The sequence below is a fragment of the Myxocyprinus asiaticus genome, chromosome 41 (assembly GCF_019703515.2).
Source record: "Myxocyprinus asiaticus isolate MX2 ecotype Aquarium Trade chromosome 41, UBuf_Myxa_2, whole genome shotgun sequence".
Classification (NCBI taxonomy): domain Eukaryota; kingdom Metazoa; phylum Chordata; class Actinopteri; order Cypriniformes; family Catostomidae; genus Myxocyprinus; species Myxocyprinus asiaticus.
The window spans coordinates 5,632,013-5,652,442 of record NC_059384.1 but is presented as its reverse complement, the minus strand read 5'-3'; the positions used below and the strand labels follow the sequence as shown (position 1 = coordinate 5,652,442).

Genomic DNA, 20,430 nt, shown 5'->3' with positions numbered 1-20,430 from the left:
TTTAATGGCTAACTGATCAGTTACATTGGACATGATGTTAGGTTAACTTTTTACGACTTTATTTTTACTCAACAGGCCTTATTTTCTTTTGTAAAGGCATTTGTTTAAATTTTTTGCTCTTTGTCACAGTTGGTGAGCAAATCTGCAGCAAACTTCCATTGATTTTCTTCTTCGGTTAGTCTCTCCGCTCATTTGTGTGATAATTCACAATACTGACACCTGCCGGTGGAAAACAAAATCATGATTATATTATATTAGAATATATTATATTATTTTATATTAGATTAGATTATTTTATATTATATTACATTATATTATATTATATTTGATGAAAAGTGTTAGGATAAAATACATCAATGTTCAATAAATAATTAAATATATTAGTAATAATATTCACAAAGTCAGTTAACGGCCAAGCAACATAAGGATCAAAGATTATTCTATGAAATAAATGATTAGCCCATTAATATGGAATTTAATTGAAGTGCAGATTCAAAAGTGGCTCATCCAATTAATGATAATTTGAGCTGGAACGGTATTTTATCAATTTCAGGTTATCATTTAGACCATCCCAAACATTATAATACACATAAAAAAATTAAATAAAAACACGGTGTCCTATTTAAAATATTTCCATGACTTAAAACAGTGGTATTCATAATCTCATATATGCAAAAAAAAAAAAAAAAAAAAAATTATAATAACTGTAACCCTAATAGTGGATAAAACTATTTGTTTTAAGTGCCTTACTCTTATGTGTTATTGCATTCGATTATCATAGATTATAAAGGTCATAATTTAATTACAATAAAAACAAATAATTTCATCCTTTTGAAAGTGAAAGGATTTATTAGGGCAAGTCTATCCATGTAAATCCAGAGATGTTAAACAGCAAGTTAAACATACAAAAAACATTTTTTTTTTTTTTTTTTTTATTAAATATGTAAAAAGCAGGTCAAGTTATACACAAATAAAATGCAAACATGCAACACATTTAGGGAATGCATAAAGGGAGATACTGTGAGGGAAATAAAAAGAAAAAACATTGTCTATTTATAATTATTAACAGTACATATGTTTACATTCCTTTTCATTGTACACAATTATAAATGACATAAGCGTTGACCTGTGGAGAATATTGACGAGTATCAGATCACAAGAATATTGTTTTCTGTTCAGAAGACCTTCGGCTGAGACATGTGCTTTAAGAACAACAATAAAAACTATGCATTATGCATTGTGTTCTTCAGATGACGGCTGTGTTTATAATTGTCTGTATAAAATAAAACATAACATGTCTAGTTGCAGAGTACGGATTACACAGTTCAAAATGAAATTATTTCAATCAAACATTGTGACTGGCTTTCACCCTTGTGAAGTCGAGACACTTTTAGCCATAAAATATAAAATAAAGGAAAAATGTTCAGAAAACGAACGTTTCTCTATTCTCATGGGTTTATATTCCCATGCATAGAACCACGATTCATTTTGCTGCAAAGCTTACGGTTTTATTTCACGCAGCAGTGCTTAAAAAAATTGACAACGGTAGCCACAATTTTCTCCAAAATACCAAAGTTATTGCAGTTATTATTACAACTGTAAAGCCACAATAAATCATGGTTAAATTACAGCTTTCAGAATGTTTTTTTTTTAATCATCATATTAATTTATTTATTAGTTTTTCATTTTATTTCTTTTTTATTACAGTGGTGACCAAGTTACTAGTTTTATTGAAGTACCAATAACTGTAGTAACTATGGTATTTTGGCATCAACTATGGCTACCATGGACAATATTTGTAAAGAAGCCAATAGGAAGTGGTATTGTTACAGCATAAATGCACTACTCTTATTGCAAATTTTTTGACATGACAAACTTAAAACCTCTGAGTAACACAAACAGCTTAAAACAAGAGCAGAAATCGCACAGAATAAAATGGCCAACGCTCCTTCATTAGTCTGGTAAGACTAAAAAAAAAAAAAAACTTGTTTCAGCCAAAATAAAAATGTAATGCAGTTGCGCTGTGACGTAGTTGTCATTTAAGCTGTTGTCAGGAAACATGTACATAAGGGCTTCAAAATTAAAATGATCACAAAAACAAAATTGTCTCCAATTTTGCCAATTTGTCTCAGTCCTTCATCGAAAGAGCAAATGAACATTGAACCGTCATGAGTGTGGGGAAATGAAAAACCCAAAAGCAGTTCACTGGCTGGGTGAATGTTTGTTCGGGTGTCAGTTTGATTGACAGCTCCAATTGATTGACAGCTGTTCAGTATTCGTCTTGTGTGTCGTCAGGTACGTCCTCCTCCTGAGCCGGAGCCTCGTGTTCTTCGCCACCAGCCTCCTGCATACACAAACATACATGCAGCTGTTTGTTGTTTGCGAAAATCTTGTCATATTACTACATTTCAGTTTGCCCCAATATAGTAGCTCAACGTTGTAAGCTTTTAAATGTAAAACTCAAACAAGGTGAAGGACTGACCTGGTCGTCTGCGGAGTAAAGCACCTCCATGAGTTTCTCCACGAAGGGGCCGTTGTCCTGACCCTGCTCCTGACACAAAAGCTCAACTTCTCTCAGCTTCCCAAAGTAGAAATCCCGTTCCTTCTCAACTCCCTCTAGTGCTAGCTTTAATGTGTTCAACTACATGTAGCAGAGGACAGAGAAACAGAGTTAGAGATGTCCAGGAATAAGTTGATATTAAGAACTAAAAGACTTCTACTGCAGCTACACATTTGACAGAGTGACAATAATGGCTGGTTGTTGAACGCTCCCTGCAACAGGAAACTAATTTCCTGGCTGTGTCTCAAAACCTAGTGAGCCACTAAAAGCGTTTTTGACCACATGTATGATGCCTAAAAATTGTTTGGCAGCTCCCTAGATGCCCAGTGATGCAGTCTAGGTAGGTACCTCACAAGGAGCCCAAAAGACATGCCTCAGTAGACAAACTCTGATGACCAAAAAAAGCTGTCCAGGTTGGCAGCTGACTAGGTGCCAAAAATGTTTTCTAGGAAGGCAGCTTACAATGTGCCCAAAAATGCTGTGCAGGTAGACAGCCTGATTCCCATAAACACAGTCTAAACAGACAGCCTATTATTACCTAAAAATGCTGTCTAAAAAGGTGGCTCACTATGTGCCCAAAATGAAATCTAGGTAGATAGCCTATGATGTCCAAAAATGCCATCTAACAAGGTTGCTCACTAGGTACCCAAAATGCTGTCTAGAAAGACAGCCTATGATGCCCATAAAATGCTGTCAATGAAAGCAACTCACTAGGTTCCTAAAATGATATCTAGGTTGATAGCCTATGATGTCCAAAAAAATGCCATCTAAGGTTACTCACTAGGTACCAAAAATTGTCTAGAAAGACAGCCTGTAATGTCCAAAAATGCTTCCCAAGGTTGCTCACTAGGTACCCAAACTGCTGTCTGGTAGAGAGCATATAATGCCCAAAAAATGCTTCCTAAGGTTGCTCACTAGGTACCCAAAATGCTGTCTAGGTAGAGAGCATATGATGCCCAAAAAATGCCATCTATGAAGGCAGCTTATTAAGGTTCCCAAAATGATATCTATGTAGACAGCAAATGATGCCCAAAGGTACAGTCTAAATAAACAGCCTATAATGCCCAAAAATGCAATCTAAAAAGGTTGCTTACTAGGTACAAATATGATGTCTAATTAGACAGCCTATGATGCCCATAAAATGCTGTCTATGAAAGCAGCTCACTAGGTTCCTAAAATGATATCTAAGTTGATAGCCTATGATGTCCAAAAAAATGCCATCTAAGGTTACTCACTAGGTACCAAAAATGGTCTAGAAAGACAGCCTATAATGTCCAAAAATGCTTCCCAAGGTTGCTCACTAGGTACCCAAACTGCTGTCTGGTAGAGAGCATATAATGCCCAAAAAATGCTGTCTATGAATGCAGCTCACTAGGTATCCAAAATGATATCTATGTAGACAGCCAATGATGCCCAAAAGTACAGTCTAAATAAACAGCCTATAATGCCCAAAAATGCAATCTAAAAAGGTTGCTTACTAGGTACAAAAATTATGTCTAGTTAGACAGCCTATGATGCCCAAAACATTCTATGAAAGCAGCTCACTAGGTACCCAAAAAATGCTGTCTATAAAGGCAGTTTACTAGGTACCCAAAATGACATCTAGGTAGACTCTCTACGATGCCCAAAAAATGCCGTCTATGAAGGCAGCTCACTAAGGTTCCCAAAATGATATCTAGGTAGACAGCAAATGATGCCCAAAGGTACAGTCTAAATAAACTGCCTATAATGCAATCTAAAAAGGTTGCTCACTAGGTAACAAAAAGGATGTCTAGTTAGGCAGCCTATGATGCCCATAAAATGCTGTTTATGAAAACAGCTCACTAGGTTCCTAAAATGACATCTAGGTAGATAGCCTATGATGTCCAAAAAATGCCATCTAAGAAGGTTGCTCACTAGGTACCAAAAATTATGTCTAGAAAGACAGCCTATGATGTCCGAGAAATGCTTCCTAAGGTTGCTCACTAAATACCCAAAATGATAACTAGGTAGACAGGGGATGATGCCCAAATAATGCCATCTAAGAAGATTGCTCACTAGGTACCAAAAATGATGTCTATGTAGACAGCATATTTTGCCTCAAATGCTGTCCAAATAGATGGCATTATTTGGACATACTAGGCTATCTATTTAGACAGCGTTTTTGGGTATCATAGGCTGTCTACTAGCCCTTTTCCACCGAAATTGCAATGGTTCTCATGCCGAGACTGTGCTCCACTGGTTCACAGATGGGGTAATCTGGATCCTATCGTAAACTGGCCGCACTTTTCCACTGAACTGAGAGCCGAATGGTGACACAACAGGTTATTGTCTACGTAGTAGTTTCAAGTCACTACCTCAAACATAAACAAACATGGCGTTTCACAGTGTGTTTGTATACAGCATTTACTTGTTTTTGAGGACATATTTAAACATACAGATGAATGCAATCCATCGTTATTACATTACTCAAGATCTACACTAAAGACGACAGGTAATGTCATTACATAATATTGTATGAACTATGGCGAAACATTATCCCACATTCCGCCCGACATAACTGGTTCCTGCGTGGAGACCAGCAAGCTTTTGGGGCCGGTGTTGAACCAGGTTTTCGGCCCCGGAATGGCCTTTTTTGCGGTGGAAATGCCCGGAACAGTTCGAAAATTCGCACCAGGCCAGGAACCTGCACCCGATCCATGTCAGTGGAAAAGGGCTATACATAGCATAAGCATAAGCAGCCTTCTTAGATTGTATTTTTTGGACATAGGCTAATTAGACAGCGTTTTTCGGACATCATGGGCTGTTTACCTAGACATCATTTTGGGAACCTAGTGAGCAACCTTCTTTGATGGCATTATTTGGACATAATAGGCTAAGAATGTTGGTCACTAGGTACCCAAAATGATGTAGACAGCCTATGATGCCCAAAAACAGTCTAAATAAACAGCCTATATCCAAAAATTGCCATCTAAGAAGGTTGCTCACTAGGTTCCCAAAATGATGTCTAGGTAAACAGCACATGATGTCCGAAAAACGCTGTCTAATTAGATAGCCTATGTCCAAAAAATACAATCTAAGAAGGCTGCTCACTAGGCACCGAAAATTATGTCTAGAAAGACTGCCTATGATGTCCGAAAAATGCTTCGTACGGTTGCTCACTAGGTACCCAAAATGCTGTCTTAGTAGTCAGCATATGATGCCCAAAAACAGTCTGAATAAATAGCCTGTGATATCCAAAAAATGCTTTCTTAGAAGGTTGCTCAACAGGTACCAAAAATGTCAAGAAAAAGAGCGTTTTAATGTCGAAAAACACAGTCAAAAATGTATGATGCCCAGAAATGCTATCTTAGAAGGCAGCTCACTAGGTGCTCAAATATGCTTTGTAGGTAGGTAACTCGCAAGATGCCCAAAAAAATGCTGTCTAAGAAGGGAGCTTACTAGGTACCTAAAATCGTGTCTATGTAGACAGGCTAAGAGGCCCAAAAATGCTAAGAAAGCAGCTCACTAAGTGCCCAAAAGGCTGTCTAGGTAGGCAGCATACTTCATTTTAACACAGCCCAAAAGTTCATTAGGATCCCTAAAAATACAAAGTAACAAAGTAATATTACAGTCTTAAGCCTGCTAAAAAGACATCTTATCTCATGGGTTTATTTAGTATTTATAGCCTAATATGTATTTGATTATTGCTGAAATGGTCTATTTGGAGATTTTAATAATGTTAATAACATTAGGGGTGTCCACCTGTTCGTTTAGTTGTGTTACTTGGGCTTCGAGCTCTTTCTCGCCCTTAGCGGGTGTCGCTGACATCATAGGGATCTTTTTGGCAGAGGAAGGTCGAGAGGTGGAGGTGGTGGAGGTGGAGGATTTAGGTGTTGTAGTGGCTGACCTTGTGGCTCCTGCACAAAAATGGGTTTAAAGTTAATTATATGTCATGGTTAATCAAATAGTCATAATGATAATGCTCAATATTCAGTAGATACTAATGTGCCAGTTGATTAATTATGAATGGTTAAATTTAGCGAGCTCAAGCAGGAGCAAAAATAAACTAAACAACAGACCTGCGGTGGGAGAGCTGGCAGCATGGAGGGATTTCTTGGGCAGGTTGAAGATCTGCTCCCCGGGATCTGGAGGGGGGATGGCGTCCTGGCCCTGTCTGGCTTGGACCGGGTCGTACTCCTTACCGTCGTAGTTGGCATCAAAAAATTTCTTAAACCACTGAATGAAGTCCAGGTTGTCTTGAAATCGTCCCTTGACAAGCTTCTCTACTGGGATAATCTAAGAGGCAGGGAAACAGGATTTGAGTGTGAAAGTGAGGTCATTTAAGTGAGGTTACATCATACAGGTCATTTAAAAAATTTTAAATAAATAAGAACTGAAATTGTACTTCAGACTATAGGAGAAAAACTATAAAAAACAGTTTTATAAACAAGTTACAGTTTAAACTAGTTATTATAGCCTTCTTTCAGGCTCTTAGTATGAGAGTTTCACCCAAATAATCATTTACTCACCCTCATGTCATTCCAACCCCTCAACATCCAATGAAGTTTGATGTCATCTACATAGCCTCCATAATTAATTTCAGTGCTGTTTATTGACTTTATTAATGATTTGATTTGAGAGTAAATAACTTAAATTACGGTCTGTTCATCATACAAAGTGACCATATGCCTTCAGAAGAATTTGTATATGAACTACGAGTCACATGGACTACTTTTAAGACATTTTTGCGCACTTTAAGCATTATTAAGCGACCACCATTGTATTGAATTCAGCAAATGAGACACTTAACAATAAGGTTCCATTCGTTAGCATTAGTTAATGCATTAGGTATCATGAACTAACAATGAACAATATATTTTTTACAGAATTTATTAATCTTTGTTAATGTTAGCTGATAAAAATACAATTGTTCATTGTTAGTCCATGTTAGCTCAAAGTGCATTAACTAATGTTAACATATAGACTTTTAAATTTAAAAATTGTATTACTATATGTTGCAATTAACATGACAAATCTTAATAAATGCTGTAAAAGTAGTATTCAATGTTAGTGCATGTTAACTAATGTCATTAACTAATGTTAACAACCTTATTGTAAAGTGTTACTCATTAAATTATTTCCTTGTGCTATTATTCCTTTAATATTATTAATACGTAGACTAACACAGAATATGTACAATTTTATCACATTTTATGAGCTTGTCATAGAGGAATATCTGTGGAGAGTATTACAATTTTATTTAGTACTACAATCTTAGAAGTGTTCAAATTTGACCTCTTATACAAATCTTATTCAAAATGCAATAACTGTATAATAAGGACAAATATATAAACAAACAAGGGATGAGATAGTGTGTATACAATTTTGTAAATGACAAATAGCTGACTTATATGCAATTTCTACCCCAACACAGACTAGAGGAAGCACCTACAGAAAACCCAGGGTCAGGTTTGCCTCACCTTGTCAACATTCATCCTCTTGAAAGATGCCTGCAGGAGTTTGAAGTTGTGGATGTACTCATGCTCCAACTTGGCCTGGAACTTCACCTTCTTAAGACTGATACAGCCAGGAAACAGCATGTCCATGAACTGACAGTACGCTGCTCCTGTACAGTGTTGCAGAAACAAAATGGGTTTTACCAAGACCATTAAACAATGTCTTGGCTGCAGTACTGGACTCTCTGGAACATCACCAATGCTTTCAATCAGATTTAGTTTCAGTATCAGGATCATCCGAGTGTCTAATTTGCTCATGTAGATCAGCAGTAAATTCAATCTGCTCAATTAGAAGAAATAAAAAGGGTACTAAGAGGGAGCTCCATTGGAAGTACCTTAAAAATACTGGTTATACGTTGTGCTGATGCAGATCAATGTTCTTTGCTTGTCTTAAAGGTGGAACTGGACCTGTTCCAGGAGATATTCGGTGTCTTGGAGATCTTTAAAAACCACTGGCTTGACCTGTGCTTATACTGAGCTAAATACATTTCTCAATTTCCAATGTAATGCCAGACTAGCTAACAAAAGTGGTATGTTCACAAACATCTATATTTTAATATTACTATTCAGGGTTCCCATATTATTCGACCAATTAATTTCCATCGATTTTTGCAGTCGTTCATGATTACTGGATAAGGATTTAAAGGTGATTTTGTAGAGATTTCAGGGGCGGTTTCCATTTGTATATCAGGTACCAATTCTTGGTATTTATACACAGTTTATTGTTTTTTTTAGTCATAGTTTTCAATGCATTGAAGGCCCCTTGAAGACGAAATTTGTGTCTCATACAAAACTGCTATTAGCTAGTAATATCTGCCACATAATAAGCCACATAGATAGTTATCCTCGACAGACAGACCATAACTTGAAACATTTATATTCACTTTATTAGACTTACTTTATATCATTTATATTAATTTACATTTAGATTTGTATATCACAGAGAAATGTTCATGATTCTTCTATGACTGAAGATTCCATTAATTTCCATTATTTTTTTTTAGGCCTGGAAATCAGATAAAGCCTTTATAAAATAATAATACTGTTGGTCAAGCTAACTGCATTTCTATCATTAATCAACCTATTAATCAAAGGAGTTTCACCTTCAACTATGAGAAATCCCATTACTTTTGAAAAATCCTGTCAAAATAAAATCACTTTCTAAAACATGGGCTGAATCGATCATCTAATGGCTGTGAATCTGCTCCACTTCAACGTTCTCTGATTACATTTCAAAGATCTAACTAAACGGTGTAAACGACAGTTCATCAAGGCTGTGAATAAAACAGACTTTGTTAAATTACAGTGCAGAGGAGTGAGAACTTAGTGAAACTCAAAAATGACTAAAACTCTTCATAAATGGGTAGTTGACAACCAAAATGCACTTTTGTAACATCAACATTTAAGCTTAAAATTGATATGAATGTAAAAGGGAAAGTTTACATTTTAGGTGCTGTATATAGTGCTTGCTTTCTTTTAAGATTTTAACATTTTAAATCACCTTTTGGCTTTTTTGAAGTTCACTCAAATGGTCCTGTGGTGTAACAAATGAATTTTGAAAGGTACATTCCAAGTAGTTTCTGCATTAATATTATGTCATAAAAATACATGTATAATAATACTAATACAAGGATTTAAAAACATTTTTTTAAATAGTTTTACATAAAGTATAGCCTGCCACACCACAGGACATGTCAACTTGTCATGTCAATTACCAAAATACTTTTAAAGCTACACCATAAAAAATACAATGAGCAATTATTATCTTAAAGAGCTATTTCTAACTAACCTGATCCTAAAAACATTTCTTTCCTTGGTGTAATATATTTATTTTGATAATTCAGACATATAAACAATATTTTTGACTTCACTGAAAAATAGGGAAAGCGGCTCTATTGAAAATACTAAACCAGAAAACTTGAGATCAACTTAATACATTTATGTTTGAAATGAAAACAAAATTATATTGCGTAAAGTTCAAGTGATATTCAATGCAGTCATCAAAAAAATGATATAACCACATTGCTATGAAATGGTCAAATGGATTCAGACTTCTAACGGATGGTGTTCACTCAATGTGATTTTTACTGCATGCTCAATTCACTTATTTAAAATGAGTTAATGCAACAATTCTTTAGCATTTTGGTCTCAACTTGATTTCATTGTGTACAATCCATCTATGTTCACTTAATCCAATTGTGTTGGGACTATGTGAATAATTTGTGTTGCATCAATGTATTGCAGGGGATTTCCAGTTTCCAGCATGCTTTGCATGGGACTGGATTGGGAGAGCAAATTTTAAAATTAAGTGTTATTTTAATGTATTTCTATGCTAAATAAAAACAAGTAGGAGACTTGTTAGTGTTTAATGTTCTGTTATGTTGGGATTTAGAGGAGTTTCTGTCATGTTACATTTTTTTTGGAGGTTACCACTGTGGAGAAGAGTGGAGCTAATGATCAGGTGGAGGTTGGGTACATTACTATTAAAAAATCAGTGTGTATTGCGTTTTACTCAGTTCATTTAGGTTTTAGCTACACAAAGGATTTGAGTAGAGCCTACATTTTAATTTCATACAAAATAAACACATTTTCATTGTGTGGAACCAATGTCCACAATTTAATCAAGTTAAGCCAACAGATTTTTGGTAGCTGAATCACATTTTGGGTTACCTGAACATTATTTTTTTTTTTTACAGTGCAAACACTATATATAGATGTGATGCAAATACTGTAATTGGCTTTTTGACTGTGATAAAAACGTTTTTGCTTCTCAGGGACCAACTCTATGACCAGGTTCATAACTCATACTGGCTGTATTACCTAAAGCAGCTGAGAATTTACACCAACATTATTCAACACATGGACACGTGCATTTATTTACACAAATGTTAAAAGGTAACAGCAGTCATAAAGCAGAGTGGATGAGCGTGAACCAAATGCTGTAGTGTAAATCCGTTGGGATTTCTAGTCTTTGACTGTAATGAGTGTTAGTCTCAGTTTAAGTTGGCTGTTCACTAACCTGACGACAGCTGCTCTACTTTAGTGTAGTTTAGACAGAGCAGATCGTTCACCCAGGCCGTGATGTCATGCCTGCTCATAGTCTCCTGGGTGATTGAGGTAGAATACACGTTGACCGCCATCCCCCAGCTGTGAACGAGACACAGATATCATCATGAACATGTTTAAGTCTGTTTGGCTTCGAGAGACAATTCTGGTATCATTTACTCACCCTTATGCCGTTCCGAACCAGTATGGCTTTCTTGCTTACATGGATGCAAAATTAAATGTAAGGCACAATGTTAGTCTCAGTCACCATCAATGTTGGGTATAATCCAATTACAAAGTAATTAGTTACTGTAATCTAATTACTTTAAAGCAAGAAAATGTAGTTATACATTTTAAATTCTTGTATTCATATTACAGTTACTTTTAAGTACATTATAGGGTTATGCTCATTTTCTAATATATTATTTATGTAGAATACATGAATTATGGCCTTGTAATGAGTCATTGTGAAGGAGAAATGTGACATGCTGAGTGTTTCACTTGTGTGTATCAATGAACAAGAAAAGTGTTGGGCGGAAAAGTGTTGGGCGGAAAAGTGTTTTTGAAAGTAACTTAAAAGTAAAGTAATTTGTATTGTGATTACTTTTCAATTAAGTAATTAAAGTAATCTGATTACAATGAGGAAATTAGTAATTTGTGGTGGATTACTATTTTTAAAGTAACTTACCCAACACTGTTAACCATTCACTTTCATTGTTTGGAAAAAAAGATCGAATGACTGGAGTGAATAGTGACTGAGGATGTCAGTCTCTAATATTCTGCCTAACATCTCCATCTCCACAGAAGAAATGTATATGGGTTTGGAACAACATCAGGGTGAATAAATGATGACAGAATCTTCATTTGTGGGTGTACTATGCCCAAATTTCAGCTCCTGTATTAACTGCATCAAATTCTATGTTGAATATCTTCATAACATTCTTACTGAACTTCATGACAAATGTTCCAGAGTAAGTGATTAACTTTAATCGATAACTTTATTATTACACTGTGATATTTACCCCCAGGCATTTATTTTCAGGGGTATTTTCACCTCTATGGAGGCACATAAATCATAGTATGTTTTATATGTCAAATATTTTAGCTGAATCAATTCCTTGAAATTGTCAATATATTTTCTGAACCCAAAACTAGATATATACAGAATATTATGAAATATAATTAAATAATAGATAACAGAAAAAAAAAAAAAAAAAAAAAGGAATTCACTACAGGGACATTCCCCCACTTTTTAAATATCTAGGGCATTTTTAACATGAACCCTGGTTAATGTCCATCCCTGCTATGTAATATGTATTGTACAGTTAACCTAGTTATAATGCTTTTTGGAGCATATGAATACAGACTGTAGACAAACAAACTTAAGGCATGCACAGAAAGGCCCAAAAGGTACCAAATCTGACATAGAGCATCCCATGTTTGAATAGCTGTTGTTACATACACAAAAGACCCTAGACTGAAATATTTAGCTTTTTGTAACTGGATTTTATTCTTTGTTTAAGGTTCTCTGAAGTTTCTCAGCTCTCTAGTGTTGCTCAAAACCATGATCCTAATGTCAACTAGGTAATTACAATGTAAATACCAAGGTATAGCTAGAGGGCACACCACAATGTAAAAGAGAAGCTTTTGAATGGCTACTGTTTTCATAGGAGAACTGTGAGCACAGCAACTCTCCATTTAAAAATAACTATCAAAAACCTATATATTCAAATAAACAAATATGGAGGTAAAGTTGATAGAGCTGAGATGCTTAAGCCTATTTTCCAAATTTTTGGCACCAGAAAAAAGCAATGTTGTCCACAACTAGTAATTCAGCATTTGAACTCATACAACAACATCTGATCTTGCAGGTATTACACAAGTAATTCAATCAACTGAGATAAATGTTGAAATCAATTAGCCTACATGAAAACACCAAATAAATCCATTCCACTAGATTTTCCTTTTATAATCAAATAAATGTGCAGCCTCTTCATAACCACATGCATAATTAACCACATCCCTCAAGGAAACCCACATATCTTATATAATATTTCCTAAAAAACCCTGTTTGAATTCCAAGAGGACAAATTCACCTCCCTATTAATTTCTCAAGCCTTTAGAAAGCTTAAACACACACTGCATTTCTAGACATTAGTGTTGCTGTACTTAAATAGCAGACATTCATCTAAATTTAGCAGTAAAGATAAACAGTTTAGTGAGATGTTAGAATGAAGGGGGAGGAAAGAAAAAATCAGGCGAGCCCATTAAGTGTCAACAAAAGCATTCAGAATCAACCCCATAGCACATTTATAGACATATAACACACACGTGATCAGATTTTACTCATGCAACAATTATGGACGACATGCACGCCAAAATAAATAAATAAATAAATAAATAAATAAATTCTGAACACATTTTGGCCTATAATGCAATGAATTACATTACGCAATGGCTGACTGCTTGGTGAACACACAGGCCGTGCACTGTCAGAACCAGGGAAAGCCCCCTGTCAACATACATCCCAGCATATATTCATCCTAAATCATACGCACAATGTTTAGAAAACCCCAAAAGCAAGAACGCATTCACTAAAAAGCATTTAAGATGCGTTTTAATGATTGCACCATCGGGGGAACCGCAATCGCGAGCTCAGGAAAAGCCCCACCATTGGATATAACGCAACCATAATGGGAGTTAAGGGCTCAAATAACGGGTGCATTGGAAATGCATGGATTAAAACGAGTGATCTTGATATTTTCAGCTAAATGCATTGATTTCAGTTCGGTTAAAGCGGAGGTTTCTTTGTAAAGCCCCCGGCGGATGGTAATGGCAATGGTTTACCTGTAGGCGCGCTCTCCGCGCACAGTGTTTTTTCTATAGGGAATGATGTTGGTGCCGTTGTTGTCCGGAATGATGTCGTTGTTGTTCTCTCCATTGGGGGACAGAGCTTGGGTCGGACCGGGCATTTGGCTCTGTGAAATACTCGAACGGACGAAGAAAGGGACCGTTGGGCTGTTCCCTGCCTTCTGCCAGCTTGTTCTCAGTAAATCACGTATGTGTGTGTATTTGTGTATTTGTAGATGTGTGTGTGAGTCTCCAGCTTAACAGCGACCTCACTGGTGCCTGATTCACTAAACGACAGTCATGTGACTATGGGAGGGGTGCTTTCTGTTCGAGCCAGGAACTTTTCTCATATACGGTTTAATGTATATATATAACGTATGAGGTTTATTATATATGCATTTTATAAATGTACAAGGTTTCACCCGAAAATCAAATGTTTTATATTTTGCTTAATGAAGCCCATTTTTATTTGGATTGAGTCATCTTTACATGAACATTAAGCACATATCTTCCCCAATTCTCAATAATAAAATTCCAGGTTTTTCGGAATCGATTAAATCAATTTCAAGAGTCGATTCCAGACTAATGTTCTCAGTTCTTAAAGGAATAGTTCACCCAAAAATAAAGTTATTTCTCATAAGTTACTCGCCCTAATGCCATTCTAGATGTGTATGACTTTCTTCTGCTGAACACAAATGAAGATTTTTAGAAGAATATTTCAGCTCTGTAGGTCCAGACAATGCAAGTGAATGGTGACTGGACATTTGAAGCTCCAAAAAGCACATAAAAGGCAGCATAAAATTAATCCATAAAACTCCAGTGGTTAAATCCTTATCTTCAGAAGTGATATGATAGATGTGGGTTAGAAACAGATCAATATTTAAGTCCTTTTTTACTATAAATCACCACTTTCACTTTTACATTTTGAAAATGAAAGTGGAGATTTATGGTGAAAAAAAAGGACTTAAATATGGATCTGTTTCTCACCGACACCCATCATATCACTTCTGGAGATATGAATGTAACCACTGGGGTCGCATGGATTACTTTTATGCTGCCTTTATGTGCTTTTTGGAGCTTTAAATGTCTGGTCACCACTCACTTGCATTGTAAGGATCTACAGAGCTGAAATATTCTTCTAAAAATCTTCATTTGTGTTCAGCAGAAGAAAGTCATACACATCTGGGATGACATGAGGGTGAGTAAATGATGAGAGATTTTTCATTTTTGGTAGACTATCCCTTTAAGGAAAGAAAATGGGAAGTATAGTGAAATCTTACTATAAACAGTACAATATAAAGCATACTTCACACTATTTATAGTCGATAGTACAACTTGTCATTGGCAAAAGGGAAACAAATCGATTCCCCTGAGCAGAGGTCACCAAGCTTTAGTCGACTTTCGATTCCCAACGCCTCAGATTCGAAGAATCAATTCTTTTTGGTATTGACTCCCAGCCCTATAGGCTATAATATTGTTTTCACATTACAGTAATAAGAATTAGATTTTTTTTTAATTACAGTTGTTAAAAATGTTAAGCAAAATATGATGCTGTTTTTTTTTGGGGGGGGGGGGGGTTTCACTGTGGGGTAAAATAATCACCCTGACATGTTCCAGACAGGTTTTGTGAGATATTCACCCATAAAATGCATATAGTGTATACACTCAAAACAATTTTCTTTTTTTTTTTTTTTTAAAGATTTACACATTTCAATTTCATAACAAAATTATCAAATTGAGTAATCTTTAACTAAATAAAAAAACAAAATAGTTTCATATTAATATTAAAAGATAATATTAAATATTAATATATTTTATTAATTTAATTTTGTTAAATTACAATCTAATTTGATTTAATTTTGTTATGAAATTGAAATGTATCTTAAAAAGAGTGTATGTTTATATTATAAATACCTATCTAAGTATTGTTTTATACAATGCACATAATCTAGTATATATAGGTCTATATAATCACCACACACACAATCCAAACAGATATGTGCAATGGTTTTAAATTCTAGACGTTAGTAGATTTCTGGGTCTATTATGTGATGGCGCCAGTGGTCCATTCTTCTTCATTGTATTGCAAACAGCGCTGTTATCACTCAAAGGTATTACATATACAATGCACAATGTTTAGAAATGGCTCTTGTTAATGTCTGTAGTGTGGCATCTTTACAATGTAGTCTTTCCAACTAATCAAATCTATGGTTTTAAGAGTCAAAACAGAGAGATAAATAAGGCCTACCAGGTCATGAGCAAATGAGTCTATTTAATATGATGAATTTTTTTGTTTACAAGTGCTAACATTTACAAAATGAAACACATTAGTGAGGTACACTTATTCTCACTGATTAAACAAACTCGTATGCTTCAACCTTGCTGTTTATTAACAGTAAACCAAATTGTAAAACGTTAAAATAGTTAACATTGAAAATATTAAAATGTATATATTAGTAATTTTCAGAATGTTGATAAAATTTACATATTAGAAGAAAGGGGATTTCAGACACAAAGGCAACAGAGTTTTACGCTGGTTTCACATATCCTCCTTGAGTGGGGCGTGAGCAGCGCGTTTTCATTTCGACGCCCATGTTAACAGATTACACCCTTAACATTAGCGTGAGTCGCGAGGTGAAGCGTCCCAGATGTGGCAGTAAGCTGATAGTTTCACCACTGAGCCTATTTTTGCCGCGCAGCTCACGCTGAACTCAGCAGCTCTGGGTGCGGTAGAAAACTAAAACAATCAAGAGATTTTAGAAAAGACGCAAAAACAAATAATCAGTATTCAATAAGCAATAGTCGCTTTGGATAAAAGCGTCGGCCAAATGAATAAATGCAAAAATGCAATATTTAAACCAAACTTAATATACACTACAATTTACTGGTCTGCATACAAACAAACACAAAATGACTAAATACAGGAAAGAAAAATAAATAAATAAACTTCAATGTTGTTTATATACAGAGACAGACCACTGGTATTAAAATGAATGGGAGAAATTGGAACGGCCCCCATACAGGTAAAAGAGCCAATCACCTTTTAGATAACGACATCGCCTGTCAATCACCTCAAGAACGCGCATGCGTAGCTGATCCAGCCTGGGAAAAAAAGTGTTTTTTAGCGTAATCTGAGGTAAAGCAGCACAATTTATGATACTATTGTTGTCAGATTTACAGCTGATTTTAAATATGTTCTTTGATCGTAATATTGACCAACCGTTTTGGAAATTTCAGACTTTCCACATTCAAGTAGATAGAAGCTGTACTTTTAAGCCACTTGTTTACAAAGAAAATAGCTGCCCCGCCTGCCCGAGAGCGTTCCAAAAATGACTGCAGAGTGGACTGACTTGCCTTGAAAGAAGCTTTGATATATTAACCAATTACGACCAAGTATGCTGATAAACAAGTGCAAGTGACTGCCCGCCGTTTTGCTATGAACCTGGAAAAGAGACGCGGCCTATGCGAAAGCAACAACGCGGCCCAAACGCAACACGTTGCTCACACCTCGCTCGCGGAGGATATGTAAATCCGGAGTTAGGTTATGCTGTTATGTAAACTTCAAGAGTTGATTTAGAATTTTGAAGTAACTTGACTGCATTTGTCTTTGTCCAGGATGAGCTTTAGGTAATACATACTCCATCCCACAGGTGAGAGATCATTAGCTGAACATATTTATGTGAGGGGTTAGGCAGCATACCTCATTGCAATGCTCCACTGAACCCAGGCAATGACTACAGTATACATAAAACAAATGATATAAACAAAGTTAATAACTACAAGCTAAGACTTAAATAGACATTTTGTGGTTTGCAAGCATGCCTGTGCAATCAAGTGTATTTTAGTAACTGTAAATAAAGCTATTGTGTGCATACATTTATTCAATAATATAACAAAAAGATACCGATATCTATAGTGTAGGGCGTCCAATTGCCGATATATATTGCCGATACACAATTTTGCACATTATTTTACACTTAAAAATAAATGTGTGTGCAGGGGGGTCTAAAAATGCAGTTAATTAGCCAAGCAGGCCAATGCCGATAATCTCAAAATGGCCAAATATTGGCCGATATATCACTATGCTCTATATCATAAAAGCATGTTGGTCAATGGTCAGCAAAAGTATTTAATAAAATTAAATGCATCTACAGTGGCAAAAAAAGAAATAAGAATGTGAACCCTTTGGAATTAGCTGGTTTTCTGCATTAATTGGTCATAAAATGTGATCTCATCAAGTCACAAAGACAAACAGAATGTGCTTAAGATAACAGCACTTTTACAAACTACATCTTTATTGAACACATCCCATTAAACATTCACAGTGCTGTGGAAAAAGTAAGTGAACCCTTGGATTTAATAACTGACCGATCCTCCTTTGGCAGCAATAACCTCAACCAAGCGTTCCGGTAGCTGTGGATCAGACGTGCAGAATGTTCAGAAGGAATTCTGGACCATTCTTCCTTACAGAACTGCTTCAGCTTAGCCATATTCTTAGGATGTCTGGTGTGAACGGCTCTCTTGAGGTCATTCCACTGCATCTCTATTGGGTTAAGTTCTGGGCTCTGACTAGGACACTGCAAAAGGTGGGTTTTCTTTTTCTAAACCCATTCTGTTGTGGACTTACTTCGATGTTTAGGGTCATTGTCCTGCTGCATCACTCAACTTCTACTGAGCTTCAGCTGGCGCACAGCCACCCTGAAATTATCCTGTAGGATATCTTGATAAACTTGGGAATTAATTATTCCCTCAACGATGGCAAGTGTTCCAGGCCCCAAAGCAGCCCCAAATCATGATGCTCTCGCCACCGTACTTCACCGTTGGGATTATGTTTTCATGTTGGTATGCAGTGCCCTTTTTATGCCATATGTAATGCTGCATGTTCTTCCCAAACAATCTAACCTTAGTTTCACCAGTCCATAAATTATTTTCCCTGTAGCATTGTGGAATATCAAGGTGGTCTTTGGCAAACCTCAGGCTCGCAGCAAAGTTTTTCATGGAAAGCAGCGGCTTCCTTCGTGGTGACCTGCCATTGACCATGCCTGTTTAATGTTTTCCATATAGTAAACTCATCAAAAGAGACGTTAACCAGTTCCAATGATCCCTTCAAGTCTTTAACTGTCACTCTAGGGTTCTTTTTTTACCTCATTGAGCATTCTGCGGTGTGCCCTTGAGTCATCTTTGCAGGACGGCCACTTCTAAGGAAAGCAGCCACAGTACTAAACCATCTCCATTTACAGACAATTTGATGAAAATCCAAGCTCTTCGAGATAACTTTGTAACCATTTCCAGCTTTATGCAAAGCAACAATCTTGATCGTAGGTCTTCTGAGATCTCTTTTTTTTTTTTTTTGCGAGGCATCGTCCACGTCAGCTTCTTATGAATAGCAAACTCAAAATGTTTGAGTGCTTTTTAGAAGTTAAAGTAGCTCTAACCCACACCTCCAATCTAGTCTCATTAATTGGATGCCAGATATGCAAACTGCTGACTCTAACTTTTTTTTTGAAGTCATTAGCCTAGGGGTTCACATACTTTTTCCAACCAACACTGTGAATGTTTGAAAGATGTATTCAGTATGTACAATACAATAATGTGTGTGTTGTTAGTTAAATCTGATTGTGTTTGATCATTATTGTAACTTAAATGAAGATCAAAACAGATTTTAAGACAAATTTATACATAAATGCAAGTAATTCCAAAGTGTCGACATAGTTTTTCTTGCCACTGTAGGTCAGATTTAAGTTTCTGTATAGTCAGTAAGCTGTTAAACATATGCATTCATTAGTTTATTACATTTCAGTTGCACCAGTCTGTTCAATTGCCTTTTGTTGGCTTGCCTTTCCCCGTCAAGGCTTTGCAGCCATTAAAATAACTTAAAATATTTCAAGCAAATTTGTGCAACATTTGCACTAAATGTCCAACTACAATTTCCATGTATATCACACAAACACAGATAAAGGCAATTTTCTAAGAACAGGAAGTGTGGACAAACTTTATCAAATAAAATAAAAAAAAAAAAAAAAATATGTAAACATAAATAAAACAGCACAAATGTGTCAGCAACATTATGCATTTATTAACCACGTCAAAATAAAACATAAAAAGTGACAGTTTAGATGACAGGACCATCAATGCACTTTAATATAATGGGCAAACAGCTGGCGCTACGCTCACGAGCTACTCTGTCTGCATGATCTTTTAACTTAAAGACCAAAACAAATATATTTATCGATGCTTTTCAGCGAATTCAGCCCTGTCCGAGTAAAATCAAACCCTTCCCAACGATAGTTTAAAGACAGTGCCTGATATAAGCTCAACTCACCCGTGAACTCAAAAACAGTCAATCCGACCAAACCAGCTTCTCGTCTCGGTTCGCACCCCACCCTCCAGCGTACACGGAGGACCTGCGATAAAAAAACACGGATCCGCCCGCCAAAGCTGATTGGCGGACGCTCCTTCCTCCTCTCCTCTGATTGGCTTACAGAGAACACAGATGTC

The 20,430-nt window shown here is 36.0% G+C and overlaps 1 protein-coding gene across 2 annotated transcripts; it reads right to left on the bottom strand.

The window, feature by feature from the left end:
* Positions 1–1,959: 1,959 nt before the first annotated feature.
* LOC127431497 (microtubule-associated protein RP/EB family member 2-like) lies at positions 1,960–20,403 on the bottom strand. 2 transcript variants are annotated; one of them, XM_051681937.1, is made up of 7 exons: positions 20,255–20,403; positions 11,057–11,184; positions 8,002–8,147; positions 6,601–6,817; positions 6,284–6,438; positions 2,483–2,641; positions 1,960–2,344 (listed from the first exon to the last, which is right to left on the bottom strand). In XM_051681937.1, exons 2-7 carry the CDS (start codon positions 11,175–11,177, stop codon positions 2,270–2,272), a joined length of 873 nt encoding a protein of 290 aa, XP_051537897.1. In that variant the 5' UTR covers positions 11,178–11,184; positions 20,255–20,403; the 3' UTR covers positions 1,960–2,269. The 2 variants fall into 2 exon arrangements, with proteins under 2 accessions (XP_051537897.1, XP_051537896.1); XM_051681936.1 differs by lacking the exon at positions 20,255–20,403 and adding an exon at positions 13,930–14,182.
* Between the last annotated feature and the right edge of the window lie 27 nt (positions 20,404–20,430).